This window comes from Anabrus simplex, chromosome 7, assembly GCF_040414725.1.
Source record: "Anabrus simplex isolate iqAnaSimp1 chromosome 7, ASM4041472v1, whole genome shotgun sequence".
NCBI lineage: Eukaryota > Metazoa > Arthropoda > Insecta > Orthoptera > Tettigoniidae > Anabrus > Anabrus simplex.
In genome coordinates, this window is record NC_090271.1 from 292,161,773 (window position 1) to 292,185,937 (window position 24,165).

General features: G+C 38.8%; 1 protein-coding gene across 1 annotated transcript in view; it reads left to right on the forward strand.

The window, feature by feature from the left end:
* Rpt4 (Regulatory particle triple-A ATPase 4) overlaps positions 1–23,216 on the forward strand; it is a 139,795-nt gene extending 116,579 nt beyond the window's left edge. Inside the window, exons 8-9 of the mRNA XM_067151740.2 lie at positions 5,565–5,727; positions 22,905–23,216. Of these exons, the coding sequence (XP_067007841.1) occupies positions 5,565–5,727; positions 22,905–23,095 (354 nt within the window). The 3' untranslated portion in view covers positions 23,096–23,216. The remainder of the gene's footprint in view (positions 1–5,564; positions 5,728–22,904) is intronic.
* The last annotated feature ends 949 nt before the right edge of the window (positions 23,217–24,165 follow it).

Below are 24,165 nucleotides of genomic sequence, written 5' to 3' on the forward strand. Positions count from 1 at the left end.
AGGAATGACATAGAGGGCTTAGCAAATGCAACCTTGGACAACTTAACAGTTAACCCAGCCTTACGAAGGCGATCGAGAACTTCTCGCAGATGATCTAGATGTTCTTCAAAAGTCTCTGAAAATACGACGACATCATCTAAATAGTGATATAAGTACTTGAATTTGATGTCGGAGAAAACCCTATCTAGTAGCCTAGTGAGCACAGCTGCTCCCGTAGGGAGCCCGAAAGGCACGCGGTTGTATTCATATAAATTCCAGTCCGTGGGAAACGCTGTAAGGTGTTTAGACTCTTCGGCAAGGGGAATTTGATTATAGGCCTGATTTAAGTCCAAGATGGTGAAGAACTTGGCCTTACGAAACCATGAAAAACAAGAATGAAGGTCAGGAAGGGGCACAGATTGCAACACCACCTTCCGATTGAGAGCCCTGTAATCAATGACAGGCCTGAAGCCTCCTTGGGGTTTCGGGACTAGAAAAATAGGCGATGAATACGCCGACTTAGAGGGCCTAATAATACCATCCTTCAACATCTGATCGATAATTTCTTTCAGAGCCTTCATTTTAGGTGGAGATAGCCTATAAGGTGGAAAACGGACAGGAATCGAATCCGTGACCTCAATTTTGTATTCAATAAGGTCGGTAACACCAAGAGTATCAGAGAACACCTCGGGAAACGACTGACACAGTTTGCGAATACTATCAGCCTGCTCCTCGGGTAGATGTCTAAGGTCTAACAACATCTCATCCTGGGTAGGCGAAATAGAAGAACATGACACAGAATTACACTTTAATAGTGGTATTTTACAACTAGAAGCAAATTTGAATGTGCACGACCTAGACTGGAGATCGAGCACAAGACCAGTGTGAGAAATAAAGTCCGCTCCCAGTATGATGGGGCAAGACAGGTGCTTAGCCACAAACAATTTAATTTTCCATGTAAACTTAAAAATACGAATCTTGGCCAGTAAGGAACCTAGAATTTCTAATGGAGATGAATTAGCCGAAACGTATTGAACAGGAGAAGAGACATAGTCAGGAAGTTTACAAACCGATTTCAATTTAGAATACCATTCAGCCGAAATAATCGAACAAACACTGCCTGAATCTAAGAGAGCTGTTATAGGTTCGTTATTTAACTCAATCTTAAGAAAAGGAACAGGTGCGGGGGTATCCGCCGCAATCCTAAGACACTCTTTGGGGCATTCAAAAGATGTATTCGAAGACTTATCGTTCCCTGAATTCTCGACCTTTTTGCCAGGGGCTGAGCCTTGGGAAGCAGAATTAGTTGACTCAGCCGCAGCCACTAGTCACTTTTGATTGTTGTTGGAAGTTACACCAGAAGTTGAGCAGTAGGGGGTGCTATTCGAATTGGGACAATTCTTTGCGATATGTGAGAAAGCCCCACATTTAAAACAGCCTTGTGATGAACCCGCTCCATTATTTGCCCTACTAGACTTGATCAGAGGACACTTATTGCGCAGATGGTCAGGCGACCCGCAAGCATAACATTTACGGGGGGTGACTGATCGGCAAGGAGGAGGCCGAGTATTACTAATGGAAGGCGGGGGTTCTTTCGCGACACGCAAAGAATCGGCGTATCTAACTCCTTCCGCTGAGACGGCCAATGCTTCAAGTTCCGAGAAAGTTTGCGGGCACGCCGCGAAACACAAATATGACCTATAGGGAGGTGAAATTCCCTCTACAATAGCCTGTACAATCTGATCTTCAGGAAAATGAAGGGCAAACACCCTAGTATAAAACTTAATGTCCTGTATGAAATCAGCCAAGTTTTCATCCAAGCGCTGTACACGATAATAGTACTTCTGAATAAGGGAGGACCTGGCCCTAGCCGGGATGAAGTTAGCTAGCAAATGGGCATGGAAATCCTTAATAGAAGATTGCTCGGCAATGGCTCTAACTATTTTGTCAGAGAGAATACCAATAGCATACGGATAGATAATTTGCAAGATTTGACATGGAGAAAGAGAAAAAACAAGGGCATGATCCTGAAATTCCACTAGAAATCTTAAAAATGAAATTACGTCACTGGTGGTATTAACGGAAAACTTAGAAATACCTCTGAGCAACATTGCCAATGGATGAGGCAAGCTGCTAAACCCGGGTGACATAGTAGGTAAAGGTTTCAATGGTAAGGAAGTTAATTCAGAACGGATGTTACTCAATGATGCACGACGTTCAGATTCGTTGTCCAATGGGGCAGAGATAGTTTGAGCAGCAACGGTTATTCTATTAACTTCTCCCTTGGGAGGCGCTTCCTCACTACCTGCATTTACTATGGTGGGTTGATCAGATTTGGGAGGAAATTCCCCAGTTAACAATTGAGTGACCTTACTAGATAATTCGGAAATATTTTCCAGGAGCTTACTAGCTTCCTTCCTCTGAACGTCATTCAGTTTTAGAGACAACAGATCGTTAACCCTATTCGAAAAATGATATAGCCTGCCTTGCACACGCTTAATTTGATTCGGAGACGGATCATTTTCATCAAAAAAACTAACTACAGAAGCTAGCCCAGTAACATTCTCCGTGATCGTGGAAAGAGAATCGTCAATTTCTTTCTCTCCCAAATTGGGGATGGAAATGGGCAAATCAAGGGACTCTCTAAGCTTGTTAGTGTCTATTGCAACCGTGCCTCCAGATTGCACATTTCTGATAGTTAATTCATAGATCAACTCCTCCTTGCGCAAATAGTTAAGAAGGAGAACATCGCGAGGGCCGGGCATGATGACAGACCAATTTTGAAAAGGTCAAAAAATTCCAGCAACTGAGAAAATGGTTAGAGTTCGGAACAAACAATATTTAGCCGTCAAAAGGGGCTAAATTGAGACCCATTCAACCACGCTCTGCTACCACTTGTTACCGTATTTTGGTGGTAGTTATGCATGAAAGAAGGTGCTGGGTGGTGAATGGGTCTCAAGCTACTAAAGTGAAATTAATTTTAAAATTTAACAAGGTTATATTTTCTTTTCAAAATTAGGTAACAACAAATAGAACAGGTACTTAGTAGCCGAAACACGATTGACAAATACATTTACATAGGTACCCCATTTGGGGCTTCAAAAGTCAGAAACATAATTCTTGAGCAATGAGCCCAACCTTACAATGAACACCATACAACAAAGGGGCTGAAAACCCCCAAACATGCCAGAAACATCTGCTTCCAATTACATCCAAAAGCCTCCTTGAGGCAGAAACACAATTTTCAAAAAGGGCAACTTCCCCCTAAAATACAAGCCTATCATAGGCCACTCCGAACTCCACCTTTAAGCCGTCCTCAAAGGACATATACACAGGGGCAAAATACCCAACCTACTGAGGTCTGTTAAATGACAAGAAGATTAATACATGACCTCTAAAATATAATTTGAGAGGAGGCGAACTTGCACTCCTAATACACTTTGCTTAAGACCTACTTGGCACTAGGCCGTTAATACAAGGGCTAATCCCATACTACAGAGGTGACTTAATAGCAATTTACATTACATTACGGAAGAATTGGTTGAGAAAAATAAGTTCACCTCAGGACGATGTGAGTGGGAGCTCGAGAGGGTTAAGCACTCTCTATCCCGATATGTCGTTTTAAAAGAGAATATATGAAAAGAGTAGTTACATTTTAGGAAAAGGTTACATGGTTGAACGCTTAGAACCCGCCCCGAAAGTTAAACTGCTGAGCTAGCAAAGAAAGAAGTTATTAATCGGCCATTACCTTGTTGTTGACCGCTGCCGAAGAAAGAGGCGCTACCCGCCCCCTGCTATGTACTTAACACACTGAAAGATGGAACACAAGTGGCCCGGAGACCCGAAAATCAGCAGTTTATATCCTCTCGCGGAAGGTTCTAGGCGTTAGGGGAAAGAAAACACCCTCCCACAAACACTTTATTGGGTAGGACACAGCAACATATTCAAGTTGGGGGAAGATACACCAGATTGGTCAGAAATTAATAGAAGAAATTCGGGATTGGATACATTCATAACAAGGGGAAGAAAGGGGTAAATATTGCCAACTTAAACAATGACAGAAAGAAATTTAACAAAGAACAAACTCTTGAAATTAAATTTTCTCCAAAAAAATAGTTCTTTGACTCCGCACTAGGTTGCACTATTGTAGATCTTCAGTAGTGTCCTCTAGAAGAGAAAGTTCACACTTCTTACTTCAAGCGAAACAAAAACACATCAAAAGTGACACAGTTCTAAAACTCCAAATTTACAGGTAGTGACATCTTCTGAGAAGGTAGAAAATTAATAACGTCAATAAAGTTCAGACTTCCTCCAGCAGAGGAGTTTTAACTGGCGCGCATTTAAATTAGCGGCGTGGAGGTGTACCACCCGGTACACAAAATATTAGCATAAGGCAGCTTTCAAACTGCAGACTGAGCAGAGCATGTCCAAGTCAAACAGATTCTGCCACTGAAACACATGTAGCAGTACAGGGCTATTCAAAGTGAAAGCCGACTGAGTCCGGACCGACAAAAGCGAGGCCGCCAAGGAAATTGAAACAAACTTGTTTTGAGCGTGTTTTCAGCAGCCTTCTTTGCATGGGGGTTGATTGCACAGTCTTGAGCTGCAAGTATCAGCTTATAAATCTCATATTTTGTCCCGTATTGGCTCAACACAAGTAAGGTTAAGTTATAAGGAGATTCCCACCTTCCAATACTTGTCAATTTCTATATAATGGTTTTATTAATTACATGATATAATCCAGCTTAATCTCTAAGACATGTTTCGTTCCAATTATGGAACATCTTCAGCTAAAAGATTTGACAAAATGGCAAGATAATTAAAATACATGTGATAGTTATGACAAAATCAGCTAAAAGTTTTGACAAAATGGCAAGACAATTATCATCATAATTATCATATGTATTTTAATTGTCTTGCAATTTTGTCAAATTTTTAGCTGAAGATGTTCCATAATTGGAACGAAACATGTCCTAGAGATTAAGCTGGATTATATCATGTAATTAATAAGACCATTATATAGAAATTGACAAGTATTGGAAGGTGGGAATCTCCTTATAACTTAACCTTAGTTCTGCAAGTATCATACGTGTTGTTGTAATACTGGGTATCTCATATGCAGTACCTTGCTACATTTTGAAAGGTTGTCTTCTGTTTGGCTATCGTAGCACATATAGTAGAAGTATCTAATCTGACTTCTTGGTACTCATTCGAAAGTACATCCAGAAACTTTATTCGTAATTCCGAAGAACCTCATATAACGTCAGCTTTTCCACCAATTTTCCACCATGGACTGCCTAGAAGCAATAAAACAGCAGCTGGTGGTAGACATATCCATGCTCGAGTTCTTGGACACAAACTGTTTTGACTGACCGAGCGGGGCGGCTTGTGTGAATACTCACTCATTAAGCTCAGTCTTGTTCAGTTTGGACATGCTCTGCTCCCCCTGCAATGTAAAAGCTGCCTTAATCAGTGATAGTCAAGTGGAATAAAGGCAGTAATCAAACCAGAATAGGAAAAATATTTCTCCAGATACAATTGAATCAATTCTGTTTAATCCATGAGCTGAACTGTTTTTATTTAAGGTAAAAATCATCATGGCAACAAATCGTCCCGACACTTTGGATCCTGCTTTACTCAGACCTGGTCGCTTGGATCGCAAAATTGAAATTCCCTTGCCAAATGAGCAGGCAAGATTGGAGATCTTAAAAATTCATGCTGGACCAATTGCAAAGCATGGAGAGATAGGTAATGTACATTTTTAACACTTTCATACCTGAGCTTTACTGATACTTGCATAATATACCGATTGCACATTTTCTTTTAGTAGAATAAAGATAAAACTATGATTTTTCATATTTATAGAGCTTAAAATCTGCTTTTTCAGAATATGTAGAGTCTAAAGGAATATAAATAATAAAAGTTCTATAAACAAATGAAATATGTAATAATTATATACATTACATTCATTTTCAATATATCTTATACCTTTCAGCGTTCAACTCTGTGAATTTACTAAACACCGCTACAATTCTCAATTTGTGACTAGCTCTGTGGCCTTGTTTAGTTCCATACCTATTCTCTTTAATTCATTACAAATTGAGTCTAACCATAGTCTTTTTGGTCTCCCTCTACTTCTCCTATTTTCCATGACAGTATTATTCTCCTAGGTAACCTATCCTCTTCCAATCTCTTCACATGATCCCACCACCATCAATCAGTTCATTCCTAACCTAGCCTTTATTTCCTCATTCTGAGCACCCTCCTGCAATTGTTCCCACCTGTTTATACCAGTGATCATTCTTGCTACTTTCATGTCTGTTACTTCTGACTTATGAATAAAATCCACCCAGCTTTCACTCCCACAAACCAAATTTGGTCTGAAAAACAGATTGGTGGTATAAAGATAGTTTTGTCTGAGAGCTGACTGACTTCTTTCTTCAAAAATAGTGTTGATCACAACTGTGATCTCACTGCATTAGCTTTGCTGTACCACGATTCAATCTTGCTTACTATACTAATATCCTGGGAGAATACACATCCTAAATGCAGTAGAAGTCCGTTATAATGAGAAATTTACTCGCTATAGCAGATTGTCGTTTTATCCGATTTTTGTATAAAAGTCAGGGAAAACCTACACACATTAAAATTTGGTATGAAACGGCAATCAGTTTGTTCAAAATTTGCGTTTCCGCAGATGATATCCACACTGCGGCTTATTTGTTTTTTATTTTTCGAAATCCGATAGTACGTGAAAGAGTGTGTTTAATTTCAATCTGAAAAAATATAGTACCGTATTTCTCCAAATCCAAGACGAACCCCACTTTTTCCTTCAGTAAATTTAAATCAGGCTCAAAAAGTATTTCGTAAAATCATATGAATGCCTTTGTTGAACAGTAGGCCCACGCATTTCAGACTATTTTTAGACGCCAAACATTGGCTTTCGTCAAGCCGATTTTTTTGCGGCTGCACAATTATTCTTTATTTCCGCGGTTTAACGACCATTATAATCGGCATCATAATACCGAAGAGAACCCGTTGAAAATTTGCCGGCAATACCTATTCCATGCGAACCTACAATACGACGATCCGTCAGGAAATTATTCTTGCTGTCTATAAAACTGTTACTTTTACTCATCGTCAGATATAACCGGCTACCGCTACACGCACGTCTTGCTTGCTGGCTAGCTATGTATAGGCCTAATCACAGACGTTGAAAGTCAACGAACGAGTTTATTGCGCCATGGTATGGCCATTCAGCCCTTGCGATTTTCGTGCACATACCTCACAATTTCATCTTCGACTTCTTTAAAGCGTCCTTGTTGCGGACCACTGAATGCATTTTTTTAGCTCTTTGTCTTAATCCTAACGCCAAATATTGGCTTTAGTTAGGCCTATGCCGAATTTTCTTGAGGCTGCACAATTATTCTACATTTCCGAGTGTTGAATAACCATTAACTTAAAAATTGGCATTATAATATCGACGAGAACCCGTTGACAATTTGCCGCTAATACCTTTTCCACGTAGCTTTACAATAAGTCTATCCATCACGAAAATATAAAACTTAATTTTACTAAGCGTCAAGTTCAATAGACGTGTTATAAGTCTGCCACTCAGTAGCCGGCCTGTCTAAGAATTGGAAGGCTCGCATGTTTTAATGTCATTCTGCAGATTTGAGAAACGTTTTTTGTAGAGGCTAATAGACGTCATTCTCTCTTCACTATTTCCCAAGATCCAGTGACGGTACACGCAGGCACTGTACAACCGGTTGTCGCGGCTAGCGATGTATAATAAAGAGGCGGTCGTTTAATGTCAACGAGTTTTGTGCGTGCGTGCTGGGGTGAAAAGAAGCAGCATAGTTACCGCGGTAGTTGCCAGTGGTATCCATTAACCTACTGTTAGGCTGCGAATGCAAGACAACCCTTGAGGTTTCGCATGAGATTAAAAAAAAAATTGTCGTCTTGGATTCGGAGAAATACGGTATCACTCCAGAGGTTTCTGTGGCAAACACTTCAGTTTTCTTCTTCTAACGGCGTCACCTAACCTAACCGTATATGTATCATGAAAACATATTTGAAACGCATGTAGAGAAATGATAACCCCCTCGCTATAAATTTACATGTAAATAGCCTTTCCAAAATTTAACTAGACGCGAGAAGATATGAACTATCCTTTGAAATCAGTGATGTACTCTGCCATATCTTGAGGTGTATCACATTCTTAATTCATTTCCGAATGTAACATTAAAATTAAGAGATCGTTTACTTCAGTCTATTTTTAATGAGTTAACAACTGCTATCGGCCACGTTATTTACGCATTTATTACGAAAACGTGTTATCCTCTTTCATTTCGATTTTTTTTAGACTAGCAGTCGACGGGTATTACTAATCGACTCCAACATCGCCTTCGAATGTCGACGAGAGCGCTCGCAAATGCACATAGCGAGAAAACTATACCGTACCAAAGATCATCGACCACATTTTGTGGCAAACGTTTCAGTTTTTTTATTCATACAGCGTCACCTATCCTAACTTATCCATATTATACATATGATGAAAACACACTTCAAGCGCCAGTAGAGAAATGATAACCTTTTCGCTGTAAATTTTCATAATAGCTTTTCCGTAATTTAACCAGACACGAGAAAATATAAGCTAACCTCTGAAATCAATTATGCACTCTTACCATATCTCGAGTTGTATCCCATTCTTACTAAATTGCAGTATTTAGCGTTAAAATTAAGCGGCCATTTAGTCAGCCTTTACTTTTAACGAGTTAGCAACCGTTGGATGATAGGAAAATTAGCAACCGTTATCGGACACGTTATTTACACGTTTATTACGAAATTGTCCTCTTTTATTTCAAATTTTCTTTACGGAACGGTAGTCGATGCGTATTACTAATTGACTCCGACATCGTCGACGAGAGAACTCTCTGGTGAACGTAGGGAGGAAACGATACCAAAGGTAATCGATCGCATGCAATATACTCGCTGGGGTGCATAAATATCGGGAACGGATGCGTCAGTGATAGGTCTCTCGCTGTAACTGAAGGGCGACACACAGTTTAATATAGGGATTTTGAAGGGACATAAAGAAATTATCGCTATAACGGAGTTCTCGTTATATACCGTACTCGCTATTGCGGACTTCTACTGTACTTAAAATTATCTGTTTCAGCTTTGTATTTCCAACTTGACATTCAGTTCTGTTAGGTTTCTTCCCTCCCAACATCGCTTTAGTCTTGGAAGGGCTAATTTTCATATCATACACGTTGCATCTATTTTCGGATTCCAGTTTATGGTATACTGCAGTGATTGCAGGCTTTCAGTATAGTCTGATATACCCCTCCATTTTTCACTAAAATTTGTATGACTGCCAAGTATGCTTGCCATCGTGTTATCCTTAGCTGATTTCTTTGCTAGATTCTATTTCCTAGTAAGTTCCTTCATTTTCTCCTTTGTGGTAACAAAGCAAGAACTTTGTGATATTATTACTGTTGTTGTTGTTGTTATTGTTACATGTCAGATCCTTGATGACTTTCACAATACAGTCAGTGATCACACATTGTCTGCCCAAAAAAGCAACATAATTTTGCTTTACAGTGGCTTCAGTGAGGTATTGCAGTGTGCTGTGGGCAGGATGGAACTGACTCTTATATATGTGGGATAGTTTGCAGTTCCCTGCAGTTGCAGAGTTCAGACTTCACTCCCAAATACTCCCAACTTCTTGAGATTGTTCATGAATCTTCCAAAGCCACTCATTAGCAGTTCAACAATCTTTATGTTGTCCAGTCAAGCTGATGACCAGGTGGTGAAGTTTCATAGGGCACCATCAACTCTGAGAAATGTTGTATTCTTCCTCCCCACAGGTCCCAAGAAACGTTTGTTGTTCAGTTATTCGGAGAAGTGATGGTATTGAGGAAACTTTTCTGACTTCAGTCTCTTAAGTTAGAAGCATTGAGTATGTAGCCACTCATACTACTGGTCTTAGTTCTATACATAATCACAATCATAACTTCTTAACAAGTACACAACTCCTACTTAACACAGTCTGAATAAAAAGCAGCTAAATGAGCCCTCAAGCACACAAAACAAATTAATATGTTTTCTGGGCCTCTCCTCTTGAGACATACAATTCTGAAATTGAATCTTAACTATACCTGTGACAGGTCATCATCCATGACATTAATTATTGACATAAACTATGTAATGAAAATGTTACAAGTGTAAATGTAGGTTATCAAATATAATAAGATATGAACACTTACAAAAATAAACAGACAGATTAAAATAGGCAGGTGGAGCAACAGAAAGGAGAAACTATGGCACACTTGAAAACTTCAATGGACAAGGATACTAACCTTTTCATAGAACGATTCTTACGTCACTAAAGCTCGTCCGTCTCAGCCCCTGATATGTTCAGTTCTGCTTTCCAGCTTCATCAAACACTGACAGGGCTAATTTTGATCATTAATCTTTCTTACTGTTAGAAGTGTGGAATAAGGAGAAATACAAGGAAAATGAGAGGAGAAAAACAAGAGTTGCCACAGAGGTCTTTGTCGGTTGATACTTGTGTCCGAGTATTCATATCTCTCGTATGATTCTTCCAGTATTTTAATTCAGGGATGCAGATGCCTTTGATGGCTAAAGAGACCAAGTCTGTCATAAAACATAGAGGGTGGAGGTTGTGGTTGATCCTAGCTTTAATTATGCCTCTGGCGTTTTTCTGCTTCCTGTCTAAGATGTTCACGCCCAAATTGTGCAACAGCAGCTGCAGTAGTTTTGCACCAGCAAGTACAGTCTTCTATAATGATATAATATGAAACCTGTATACAGTGAAATCGTATGATGCCAACACTTTTTTCCCGTTATGTACAGGTTTCCATTGAGAACAGGTAAATGTCACAGTTTGCGATGTCTTGTGGTTCGTAACCCTCCATTAATGAACACACTTTCTCACTTAATTCTGTAACACAATCCTGTTTTACATCTCCAGATTCTTCCCAAATACTCTTGAAAACAATGCAATGCCTTTTTCTAAAACTTTCTAAGCAGCTGTTAGATGCTTTAAAATCCAACTTATCTAATTTTCTGCTACTTCCCTAGCTTTCTATTGCAACAGGCTTCCAGATGCGCTGATTCTTTTTGCCCTAGCACTGACAAACCACTCCCATACAATTTTATTGACCTCTTTGTACTCCATGTCTTTCAGTTTCTTTTTCACAGAACCATTTCCATTCAACCACTCAAACCTTATTTCTACTTTAGATTGTACAATTTCGTACACCTGAGATTTTCCAAATTTATTGACGATCTGTTTTTCATTTTCATTTTTTCACTTGCTTCTCCGATTTTCACTTTCATATTCAGATTGAGGAACACTCTTTTTCCGGGAAGCCATAACCCATTAGTGTACTGTACAATTATTCTAGGTTAACACAGAAACCCCTTTCACTAAACTACACAAGCTAAAAATATCCAGGAATGTGTTTGTGAAGGAAGTGGTCATTTTAATTATAGCCACACGCCTTTCACCAGCTGATAAGAGATGGCAAAAGACACCATGAAGGCAATAGGCAGGCAGCACACTACACTGTAAAACTACGCGCACAACATTCAAGACTAATAATGATTGTCAAGATTGTACTCTTTAAGTTAAATCTTTACCATATGAAAATGTGCTCTTCTAATGAGCTTAATTTACATTTGCTCAAAGTGAACAATGTTCTACGTCATTCCAAGACTAAATTCTCAAATTTTAAGCGTAGTCAATGCTGTACTACGTTGATTGCAATATTCATAGGTACTCTACGTAGAGGTACATGTAATATTTTCTGTTGTTTACAGTAAAACTGTTTGTTTCCACGTGGGACGGATTCCACTGAGTACAGGCCTTTTTATGTGTATTTTTATATTAATCTCAAGGGACCACAAAATATTTCCATTAAGGCTAGGTTTCTGTTATGTAAAGGTCCCATTGTGGGCAGGTTTCGCTGTACCAAGTACTTGGATCAGTGGGAGTGCTCCTGAAGGTCTTAGTTTGATCTTTATAGCACTTCAGAGGGGCACCATGTGGTCTTCTGCCTTTACTGATTTCGCTATACAGAATTTTTCAAGGAAGACTCATCATTCATGCACTGGAAATGTCCAGTATCTGAGTTGATTACCAACAATAGTGGCCTCTGTATTCATCTTTCCCCTCTCTAGAACTGTTTTGTTTGGAATGTATTCATGATTTGATGTTCATAATATGAGTTTCTGTTGATGGAAGTGTTCCAGTTCCTTCATATCACGGCAATATAGGGGCCAGGTTTTACATCCATAGAGCAGGGTGGACATGATAACTGATCGATACGCCATCAATTTTGTATATACCTTGGAATTCATAGATTTTTATTCAGAAAGACGCAATGTGTAAAACATCTGGAAGCAATATGGGCAGCACGTATCCTGTTCTCTACATCCTCTGTTGAACAGTTACTAAAGAGTATACTTCCTAGATAGAGGAAATTATCTACTTGTTGTAGAGGCATACTGTAGATAGAAATACTGAAATTTGGAAAGGCAGTTCCAGGAGCTGGCTGTGTAAGTATCTGTTTTAGGAATGTTTTTAGGCCAAATTGTTTGTATGCCCTAGTGAAACAGTTAACTGACATTAGCAGATGATATAGATGTTGATTCCCATAGGGAACCTGAAATATTTGTCCCGAATGAGTAAATTTATAATACCAGTGTAGTTGGTCCTTTATTGGACATTATAAATTTTCCAGCTAACTCGTTTGAAAATAAGACAGTCTTTCCTAGTGCATTGGCTGCCGGTGGCTCCAAGTACCCTACGCAGTGGCCTCCACACTATGCACTAGCCATGTGACTTGGTAGGACTGCTATTTACCAACTGCTGAGCCCAACTTAGCACACTGGGATGAAATGCTGGCAACCAGGAATGAGTTAGCTGGAAAATTTATATCGTCCAATAATGGACCAACTATACAGTATTGGTATTATGACATTTGCAGCTCGTCAGGTGTATGAAGTGAAGTGTCATCCGCTTATTGGAGTTAAATTACATGGCAACATGGGTGAGACTAGTAATTTTTTCTGATCTGAGTCTAGCCTGATTCAATAGACCTCCATCGAGCCTATACCTAAGTTTCAAACCTGTGTTGGTCTCAATATCTTGTAGGGCATGGCTGCCAGGTACGGGGGAAAGAAAGACTGTTGGTGCAAGTACACAACCTTGTTTAAGCCCATTAAGTTTAATTTTGGTATAAAGCTTGTCCAAGCGTTGTCATGAGGTGCCTGTATGAATCAATCCAGCAGTGTTCTGGGCATCTTGAATTGTCTTTAAACCATCCACAATGCTTCTCTAAGCACTGTATCGAAGACCTTTTCCAGATCGTAGAAAACAAAAAGCAAAGGCTGTTGTTGTTCTCTGCACTTTTCCTTGTGTTTTCTTGCACAGAAGATCACATCCGTAGTGCCTCTTGTGGGACGGAACCTGGGATTCAAGAAGTACCTTCTCGGAAATTCAACGGAATTCTAGCAAATTTTTTACCACCTATGGAGAGCAGCCAACACACCCGGGAAACTGGAGGTGGGAAATGATAGGGAGTAGGGGTACGCCACTGTAATTCTCCATGTCAGCAGGGACCTTGCAGGGTTCCAATATTTGAAGGATCAGGGGAAAAAAGCCTGGTTTTTAGCGGTAAGCCTCCACTTTGGATGAACTCAAGGGGAATGTTGTCAGGTCCAGGAGCCTTTCTAAATTCCTGAAAAGTAGGTGGGTCATCCATCCAAGGTTGTGGAGGATGTTGTGGCACATTTGGAGGAAGTCTTCAGCAGCAGAACTGCAGTTTAAGAGCAAGCTGAAGTGTTCCTTCCAGCAGTTCAAGATTTCCTGTTTGTCAGTGAAAATGGTAGTATTATCGTAGGTTATGATCTTCATTTCCATGTTGACGTTTAACCAATAATGAAGAGTTTGAGGGATGTTCCACCATTCAACACATTGCAACAATTTATTCAATTATAAGAAGGCCAGTTTCAACTCCCATGGAGTCATCATCAGTTCTTGGTGAAAATTAAATTATGGGGAAACTGATAACAATCATCATAATGAAAAATCCATGCACCTATAGGTGGTTGCATGGAAATACATCATTGAGTTGATAGGTATTACCTTGAAATGCAACATACACTTGGCAAGGAGAACTTGGAGCTTAGAAATTTCCCAGTTTTGGCTCTAACAGTCTTGTGTTCATAGAACACAGAACACTGGAATTACATGTACTGAATTGGAATATATACAAAACACAATATGGATACTTATAATGGTGTGAAAACTTGGCTCTCTAAGAGCATTCTTGGATTTGACAGTCCTGTTTCTGTCTGAAAAAGATTGGATGAAATACACACTGGGAACACTTGTATTGTTTGATAACACACTCGTTCAAATGAAAACCCTTATAACCATATGAAATATTGGCGTTACAAGAACGTTTATGGGTTTGACTGTCCTGCTACTCCCGACTAAACTATTGAAATTCAGTCTTACCATTCACTAGCATTTTTCGACATTAAGAATATGTACCCTAGCATTCCATTAGATGAGACCATTTCCATCATACAACGTAACTTGCACCAACATAGTAAACTGAGTAAACTTGAAATAGAAGAATTCATCAGGCTGGTTAAGTTTACTTTTAACAATAACTTTTTTGTTTTTAACGGAATAATATATCAACAAAATGGCCTTCCAATGGGATCCTCCGCATTGGGCATCATGGCTGAGATTTACCTAGACCACCTAGAACACACACACATCAGCAAAATGAAACACATTTTTTTCTGCACCAGGTTTGTCGATGACACCTTCACAATTATAGATGGCAGACACGCCAACAGCCTCACCATTCTTGAAGAGTTGAACAAACTGAATCCCCATATACAATTCACAGTGGAAACAGAGTCCAAATGGTGATACTAAATTCCCATGAAGGGAATTCGATTTTTTCCACCAATAGAGCATATCAAAAATCAGATCAAAAATTGGATGTACGGCTTTTCAGGCGTTTGCTCTATTAACCAGCATTTCGTCTTAGGTCTGACACATCCCACTCTGACGAGTCTAGTGTCAGACCCTACCCACTGATGCTGGGGTGTATGCAGGTGAACTTATCAGAAGCCTCTTATGTGGCACAGTCTGATAACTGCATACGGGAGATAAAACTCCACAATGGAATTAATGCCCGCCATAACCATTTGGAATTGCTAGGCGGGCATTAATTCCATTGTGGAGTTTTATCTCCCGTATGCAGTTATCAGACTGTGCCACATAAGAGGCTTCTGATAAGTTCACCTGCATACACCCCAGCATCAGTGGGTAGGGTCTGACACATCCCACTCTGACGAGTCTAGTGTCAGACCTAAGACGAAATGCTGGTTAATAGAGCAAACGCCTGAAAAGCCATACATCCAATTTTTTAACAGAGTCCAACCGTTCTCTAAATTTTCTAGACTTAACAGTCGCAAGAAATCAACACTCACGACATTTACAGGAAACCTACACAAACTATCAACACTACAAAACAACACTCAGTCCACCCTAGCTCCCACAAAAAAGCAGCCTACTATAGCTTAGTCCACAGAGCTTTTTAATATTCCATTAACTCTCTCCAAAACAGCCGTGAAACTATTTGACTTCAAAGTGTCACCAGTGATCACCTATGGATTAGAAATTGTCTGGCCGCATCTAAAAATGAAACAGTTCGAGCAATTAGAAAAAGTGAAAGCTACGTTTCTGAAAAAGGCACTATGTGTCTTGAAGTATACGCCTTCAAGGCTTGTATATAAGTTAACTCGCGAACCTTTCTATGTAGAAGATGTCAGTTGTCACCTACAGCTACCAACTACACCAACATATCTACAGTTCATACAGAAATTACGAGCAAAGAAGAGAGACATACGGAGCGAATTTTACTCGACGGACGCAATGGTTTACAAAGACTGTCAAGCAGGAGGATATGAGCTCAGACACTTGATTACACGCTTTGCAATACATGGATTTCATTATAAGCTGTGTAAAACAAAGAAATTCCATCAACCAGACACGGACTGTGTATGTGAACATTGTGGTAAGAGCTGTGAACGATATCATGACATGATTTGTACTTGTCGGCGCGAATCGATGATAGCCTTCTGCAGAGATGACTAATGTTGTGTATTAATGTAAATATCTTTTGGCCATTGGCTGCAATAAAATATTATTATTATTATTATTATTATTAACTCTCTCCAAACTAAGAAAGGAACTAGACACCATCAGGACAATCGCTCTTTCCAATGGATACAACAAAAGGTTCATCGACCAAATTACTTTATATCTAAAATCCAAAACAAACCTAAATCTACTCTTATCAAAGAAAAGAAACTAAAAGACAGCTTTTCAGTTTTTACCTTCAACAACAATTCAGTTTACCAAATAACAAACCTATTTAAGAAACACGGGGTAAAAATAGCATTCAAAACAACCAACAACAATCGTTCTCATTTCCACAATCCAGGGACCGTGAATAAATCAGACAAATTTGGCAAATCAGGCATCTACAGATTACAGTGCCAAACTTGTACAGCAAGCTACATCATACAGACAGGACGGAACTTTAACACCAGGTACACCGAACACATTAATGCAGTTAAACATAAGACATTCAGCCATGGGTCAGCCCCTTACAAAACCAACCGCTCCCTCCCGTTGGTACAGCTTCAAACAGAACCCTATCAAGCATAACTACCACACCAAGTGAAGTTCATAACCTTCTTCAAACTCTTCGTACCAACAAAGCTACCGGTGTCGACACTATAGGACCTCTTTTCCTAAAAAATACTGCCAGCACTCTTTGCGACCCTCTCTCTAAATTATTTAACAGATGTTTTGCCGCGGGCTATTTTCCTATTACCTGGAAACAGTCAAATATTGTTCCACTTCTCAAATCAGGTAACAAATTTAATGTTTCACCTTACCAACCAATTTCTATTCTCCCCACACTATCCTTTATCTTTGAAAAAATTATACACCAGCGTCTCCTGGCATTCACTTTGCCGTATGTCTCAACCAAGTAGCATGGTTTTCTACCAGGTGGCTCTTGTCTCACAAACCTGGCCACTCTGCATAGCTTGGCATCACACGCCATTGCAGCTAAATCACAGCTGGATATCTGCTACGTGGACATTTCGAAAGCTTTCGATTCTGTAGACCATACTCTGTTGCTCCATAAACTCTCCGAACGATTCAATATACATGGCAGTCTTCTGACCCTTCTTGCTGGCTTCCTACATAACGTTGGCAGAGAGTGGTAATATCAGGCACTTCATCTTCATAGTTACCAGTCACCTCCGGTGTCCCACAAGGCAGTACTCTTGGCCCCTTGCTGTTTCCTTTGATTATGGACGATCTACCATCTGAACTCTACGAAACAGCAAATACCCTACGCTTTGCTGACGACTGCAAGATATTTAGGGAGATCAGGAATCCAGCAGATGCAGCTCTGCTACAGTCCTCACTTAATGCCCTCTCAAACTGGTGCCGTACTTGGAAACTTATCCCCAATCCACAAAAATGCAGCCACATGACCATAACATTACGTAAATCTCCTCTACCAACATCATATTACCTACTCGACAAGCCCATCACCGTAGTTATGCAACAGCGTGACCTAGGTGTAATATTCGATACAAAATTACAATTTAAGACCCACATAGAAACATATACAACCAAGGCTATGAAATTACTAGGCATTCTCTATCACTTCACGGAAATTTCTGACCCCATTGCTCTTCCTCACTTCTTCCTCACGATCATTCAACCTCTCTTAAACTACTGCTCTCCAATTTGGACAACAGCCTCCCCCTCCAATACTAAGCAGTTAAACAGAGCAGTGTCCTTCTTTGCTGCAATTGTAAGGAACAGAAACCCCAAGCTCAGAAATCTGTCTACGCAATAGGTATTAATGGCAATTAATGTGTCACCACTGCACATTAGGCGACAGGTAGCTGACCTGAGTTTCCTTCACGGGATCTTAAATGGGCATTACTGCTCGGAACGTCTTGTCTCACTCTTCTCTCTCCGTGTTCCTTCCCGTTCCACCAGAACCAAAGATCTTCTCCACATTCCCCACACTCAGCACTCAATACATCAACGATCTTTCCTAATCCGCCTCCCAACACACTTTAGCAATATTAATAGGAGACAAGAGCTTGATATAGCATCAAATAAAAGTGTATTCGAGAGGTGTGTAAATAGTCTCTTAAGGGGAGACCCTACTGAGTTTTAATTTTTCTACAATTCTTATCTGATTTTTACCACATTTTGGTAGTACATTGAGATAAGTAAATTTAATCTAATTATAAAATTTGAATGAATTTGAATGGATATTTTTCAATTTATAACAATTTTTTGAAAAAAAGTACATCATTTTCAGAATGTCCCATGCACAACATTTTTTGAAATCTTTTCTTGAAACCTTCTTACAATAATCACAACACATATTTTAATAATAATTGGTATTCATTTCAAAAACAATCCATTGGTTATCCAATTATTTCCATTTTTCTTGCTACACCTCATAACCATGTAAAAACTTATGAAAATTTTGTATTTCACACCCAATATCTCTGAAAATTATTATTACATTTTAATACGGATTCCAAGTTCCATGAATCTTATAATGTAGAGTGTGTGAAAAAGTTTGAAGGTAATCATGCAAAACCTGGTGTGCAAGGAACGTTTTAAACATCTGAAATTGTTAGTTCTGAGAAAAAGCTAGTTTTATAAATAAACAATTGTCAAGTAATAATGCCTTCATCAGAACTTCCCAGCACCATATGTTTCTCCTTCCTTAGCCCTTTTTCTCTCTTCAGCAACTGCTTTTGACAGCTTCTGCTTCTTACTAACAGTTTTTGTTTTTGTTTTTTTGTCTTCTTTACTATTCATGGCACTTTTCCGCTTCCTGTCTCTGTCATGTTCATGACCCACTTTATAAGTGGTTTCACTCAATTGTCTGCCATCATCTGCCATTTTGACCTTTTGACAGGCTAGGGAACCCAAATTGAACTCCCCCACAGCATTTACAGCAGAACAAAATTTATTTATAGCTGCATTCCAGCCCCAATACTGATGAAAGCATCAACCATCCTCTTTTTGATTTCATATGAAGGCCTCTGAGATTTCTCATTAGCATATGGACTACTGTATCCCGCTGAATTGAAAAAACCCCAATTTTCACATTTAACCGCCACCTTGCTGCTAAAACCAAATCTCTCCCTCATAAACACACACACAAAGATTTGCTGCTACACTCATTACACTGAAGGTTGGAAATCAAGTTTTGCAATGCACCACAACGAATGATTACATTGTCATCAATAACCACACTAGATCTAACACTATTTACATCATTAAAGAAGTTAAGCTTTCTGACACTCGAAGAAACAAGAGTTGAAGGCTCACTTTCAACCTCTAAATATGCATTGCAACATGAAGGACCAGGATTAACCTCAGATTCAAAAGAGCTTGCACCTATGAAGTTAACCATACCCCAACGTTTATTTACATTGCAAACTGCACTTCTTGATTTCTTACTCTTATGAAGTTTAGGTTTAAGCGACAGACTAGACACTGAATGCATTATATTTTTTTAAAAAACAGAACACAAACTGATCAACTAAACAAAATATACAACAAAAACTTCTCTTAGCAAAACACAACAATCTAACATCAAAATATAAACAAACCACATGTTATCCGGCACGGAAGTAATCAAAGGAACAGCCACTTGTTACCATAGAAACACATTATTTCACAAGTTTTTGTGTAAATTATAAAAAACACAATAAATTGCAGTTTCTACGGTGAATAATGAATGTAAGACACTCAAAAGTAGATTTACCTGGAACTGAAATCTCAGATAAAGTACTGCTCTTGACTTTACGTGTTCCTATCTGAAGATATTTCTGAAATAAGATAACAGATGGCAGCACTAGGCCATTTCTAAACATCATGCACAAGAATCAAGTTGAAACACAAAAGAATCTTTGAGCTATGCCACTTTATCTGCAGTGTGAAATAATGTGTTTCTATGGTAACAAGTGGCTGTTCCTTTGATTACTTCCGTGCCGGATAACATGTGGTTTGTTTATATTTTGATGTTAGATTGTTGTGTTTTGCTAAGAGAAGTTTTTGTTGTATATTTTGTTTAGTTGATCAGTTTGTGTTATCCCCCCCTCTCAGTCTATTCAAACTGAAGTGCACGTGTCATTTTAAAGATCCCACAGAGCATTTTAAAATGGCCGTACAAGCAAAAAAATTACATCACAATGTGCGGCAAGGAATGAAATATCACATGATGGAAAAAATCTCATTTTCAGTTCCTGGACCATTTTTTACTGAAAAACTCAGTAGGGTCTCCCCTAAGTTGATGTGAAGGGATTATACCGCAATCTTGACCCACGACGACTTGGCTATGAACATGAACTTTCTCATGGTTTTCGATTCGGACAGTTGTTATTAGTAGGCTGTGTACCTGATCTTGTTATATTTTGTTATGTTTGTTATATTTTATTATGAAAGTTTATGTTTGTTAAATAGTCTGTTGACAGTGCAAGTGAAATTTGCTCAGTGTAGCTGTATCTTGTGCTTCGTGAATAAATAAATAAATGCATGAATCCAATCATAAATTCTCCGACATAGATAAAGACATGCAAATTATTGAAACCATGGAATAGGGATCCCTACTCAATATCAAAGAAATATTTTACATATCATTAGGCCAACAAGTTAATTTTAATCATAATCTGAATGAATCCACCGAATAACCAAACATTCTTTACGAGGCCATTCATCCCCTCATCATCAAGACTTATGTAAACAGAATGGCTCGACAACAAAGCACTCACCCCCCCCCCCCCCCTCTCACGCACCTCTTCCACACCTCAATCAATCCAAAGCAAGCCACACCTCCCCCCCCCCCCTCTCCCAACCAACAATAGCACCACGCGCGCGCGCACACACACAAGCACCGTTGAACAGATTCGCAACCCACTCTTCAAATGGCTGGTCAGCACGAGCGGATACAGAGTGAGTAAATTAATAAAAACAACATTTCATTTTAACTCAAACACACACACACACACAAAACAGTTTCTCATTCTGTCTTTCTCTTTTTCCTCAGACACCTTCAATGCACGTTTCCATACGCCAAGGCCATACCATCACCATACTACAACAACAATAGCGACGACAGTTACAACTACAATAGCAAGTATTCCATATTGAAGGATGTTCCCCCAGCTCTTCAACCAGCTTAATTCTACTAAGTTCATTCCATCTATCATAAAACACTGCAAGCTCATGTAAACTAAAACCAGCAAGTATCTTGATTCAGGACCGACAAAGTTCCATGTTCCACTAACACACGGTAACAATTTTAATATAGACCCAAGATCTCTCTTAAATACTAAACATGTCAGACCAGTGTGTACCTACAGCTGTTCACCAAACGTTTCATGTGATGTGTGGTTGGGGTGTTTTTTTTTTTTTTAAAGGTTCACATATTCTGGTTGATTGTTACAAGACCGTTCGACAAGTCTATGCCAAGTTGTGTAAACATACAATGATATTTTACTCAGATCCAATAATATTAAAGTGCCAAGTGTTTCGCATTGGTGTATGAACTTTCAATCAGTTCACTTCAACTGCGTTAATGCATTAGTTTCCAGTAGACAGAAGCAAGACCAGCAGTTCGATTCTGTGTGCCACGAACACATGTCAATTTTTGAAACCAAAAACCAGAACTTTAAATACCAAGTAGTTTATCTTTAACATTCAATGTATATGTATTTCACTAGTTTAGTCAGGGGAAGCAGGACAGTCAAACCCATAAACGTTCTTGTAACGCCAATATTTCATATGGTTATAAGTGTTTTCATTTGAATGAGTGTGTGATCAAACAATACAAGTGTTCCCAGTGTTCCGCGTACATGAACGCGCAACAGTTTAGACTAGATCTATGTATTTATACATTTTGCTTCATTGTGTATTTCATCCAATCTTTTTCAGACAGAAACAGGACTGTCAAATCCAAGAATGCTCTTAGAGAGCCAAGTTTTCCACACCATTATAAGTGTCCTTATTGTGTTTTGTATATATTCCAATCCAGAACATGTAATTCCAGTGGTCCATGTTCTATGAACACAAGACTGTTAGAGCCAGAACTGGGAACTTTCTAAGCTCCAAGTTCTCCTTGCCAAGTGTGTGTTGCATTTCAAGGTAATATTTATCAACTCAGTAATGTATATTTCCATGCATCCACCTATAGGTGCATGGATTTTTCATTATGGTGATTGTTATCAGTTTCCCCTTAATTTAATTTTCACCAAGAACTGATGACTCCATGGGAGTTTAAACCGGTCTTTTTATAATTGAATAAATTGTTGCAATGTGTTGAATGGTGGAACATTCCTCAAACTCTACATTAATGGTAGTATTGTCGGTGGCTTTCAGGGTGCCGATTGGGAATGAACGGATGGTAAAAATGTTGTATTGAGTAGGTGGTTGTTAATAAAAGGATTTTATAATTTTAATGTATCGTCCTCAATACGGTTCTATTACGAGATTAATTACATGGTAAAAATGTGGAAAACGGAAGGGGGAGGGAACCCAGTAATGTAATAGAAGTAATGGAAATGACACAAGCTGTGTTATTGCATTCTGTTTTAATTTGTTTGTTCTACTTACATTGAACTGCAGCAAATATTAGAATATATTGAAGCTATGACATTTTTCCTTTACATAATCTTTGATCTGATGTTTCACTTTGTGAAACTTGTCTCTGCAGGCTCTCAAAATAATGTACACTTCTTTCTTTCAGATTATGAAGCTGTTGTTAAATTATCTGATGGATTTAATGGAGCAGATTTGCGAAATGTTTGTACAGAAGCAGGATTATTTGCCATACGAGCTGAGCGCGAGTATGTCATTCAAGAAGACTTTATGAAAGCTGTGAGAAAAGTTGCTGATAATAAGAAACTAGAATCAAAACTTGACTATAAACCAGTTTAACCAGGTGCATATGTGAACATTTGGTACACAAGTTTTTGTGCAGTACACCGAATCATAACCTCATTAAAATACTACGTAATCATTCGCAGTGGAAATCGTGGTTAATAAATTTTTAACATATTTTTTGTGTGTTCATTATCTGTTTTGTTAAATAATTTAGAAAGTGATGACGTTCCTTTAACAGGATGTAAAAGTTTTCATGCAACGTGCTGTAGGGTAGCAAGACTTATGTCTTACGTTAAAACAGGTATTACAAACTGTTGGTAGCCCATTGCTTTTTCACATATGGAATCAGACATTTATTGCAGGTAAGAGGGGATGTTAACTAGTTCAGTAATGCACACTGAGATATTTGGTGATGTATCTTCACCCTAAAGTCCATTGATCCTTGTATTTCCTGTCAAACTGAATAAACATATTCATTTTAATTAAAGAATTAATAGGGAATGGGATTGGTGTAATATTATGCATGCATAAAGAAATATTATAATTAAATATTTTTCCTGTGTAGAACACTCATCATATACTACTAATATTGTGCATCTGGAAGAAGACCTGGAGAATCCAATATGCAGGTTAAACCATATGATTTCAGACCTGACTTGTAAGCACACCTCCACTGAAACTTGTTACTTGTTAGACATGATTAGAGGGTGTGATTAGCACAGTGGCCTTCCGTCCCAACAGTCGAAATTCAAAAATCAGTGGATTTGAAAATGGAATTTTCTCTTGAGAAATCACAGGCCATCTGGAAAGGCATCTGAGCCTTAAATTCCAGGCTAAAACTCAAAATGAGCCAGGGTCCATCTAGCAAACCCCTAGAAATAACTGAAATGAGCAAACTGAAAACAGTTTATTGCTGAACTCCACTCTTGTTTTCCTAACTCATTTACAGTAATTGTCAGAAGTTTCAGACCACATCGAGAATTCATGTCACCTAGACCCTCAACTTGCCCACCAACATGTCTGTGATAATTTTCTTGAGGTGGAATATATAGATTGTAATGTTGTTTTGAGGTATGTGTGAAGCAGTAGGAATTTTTGAATGTTGAAAGATCAAACAATTACCA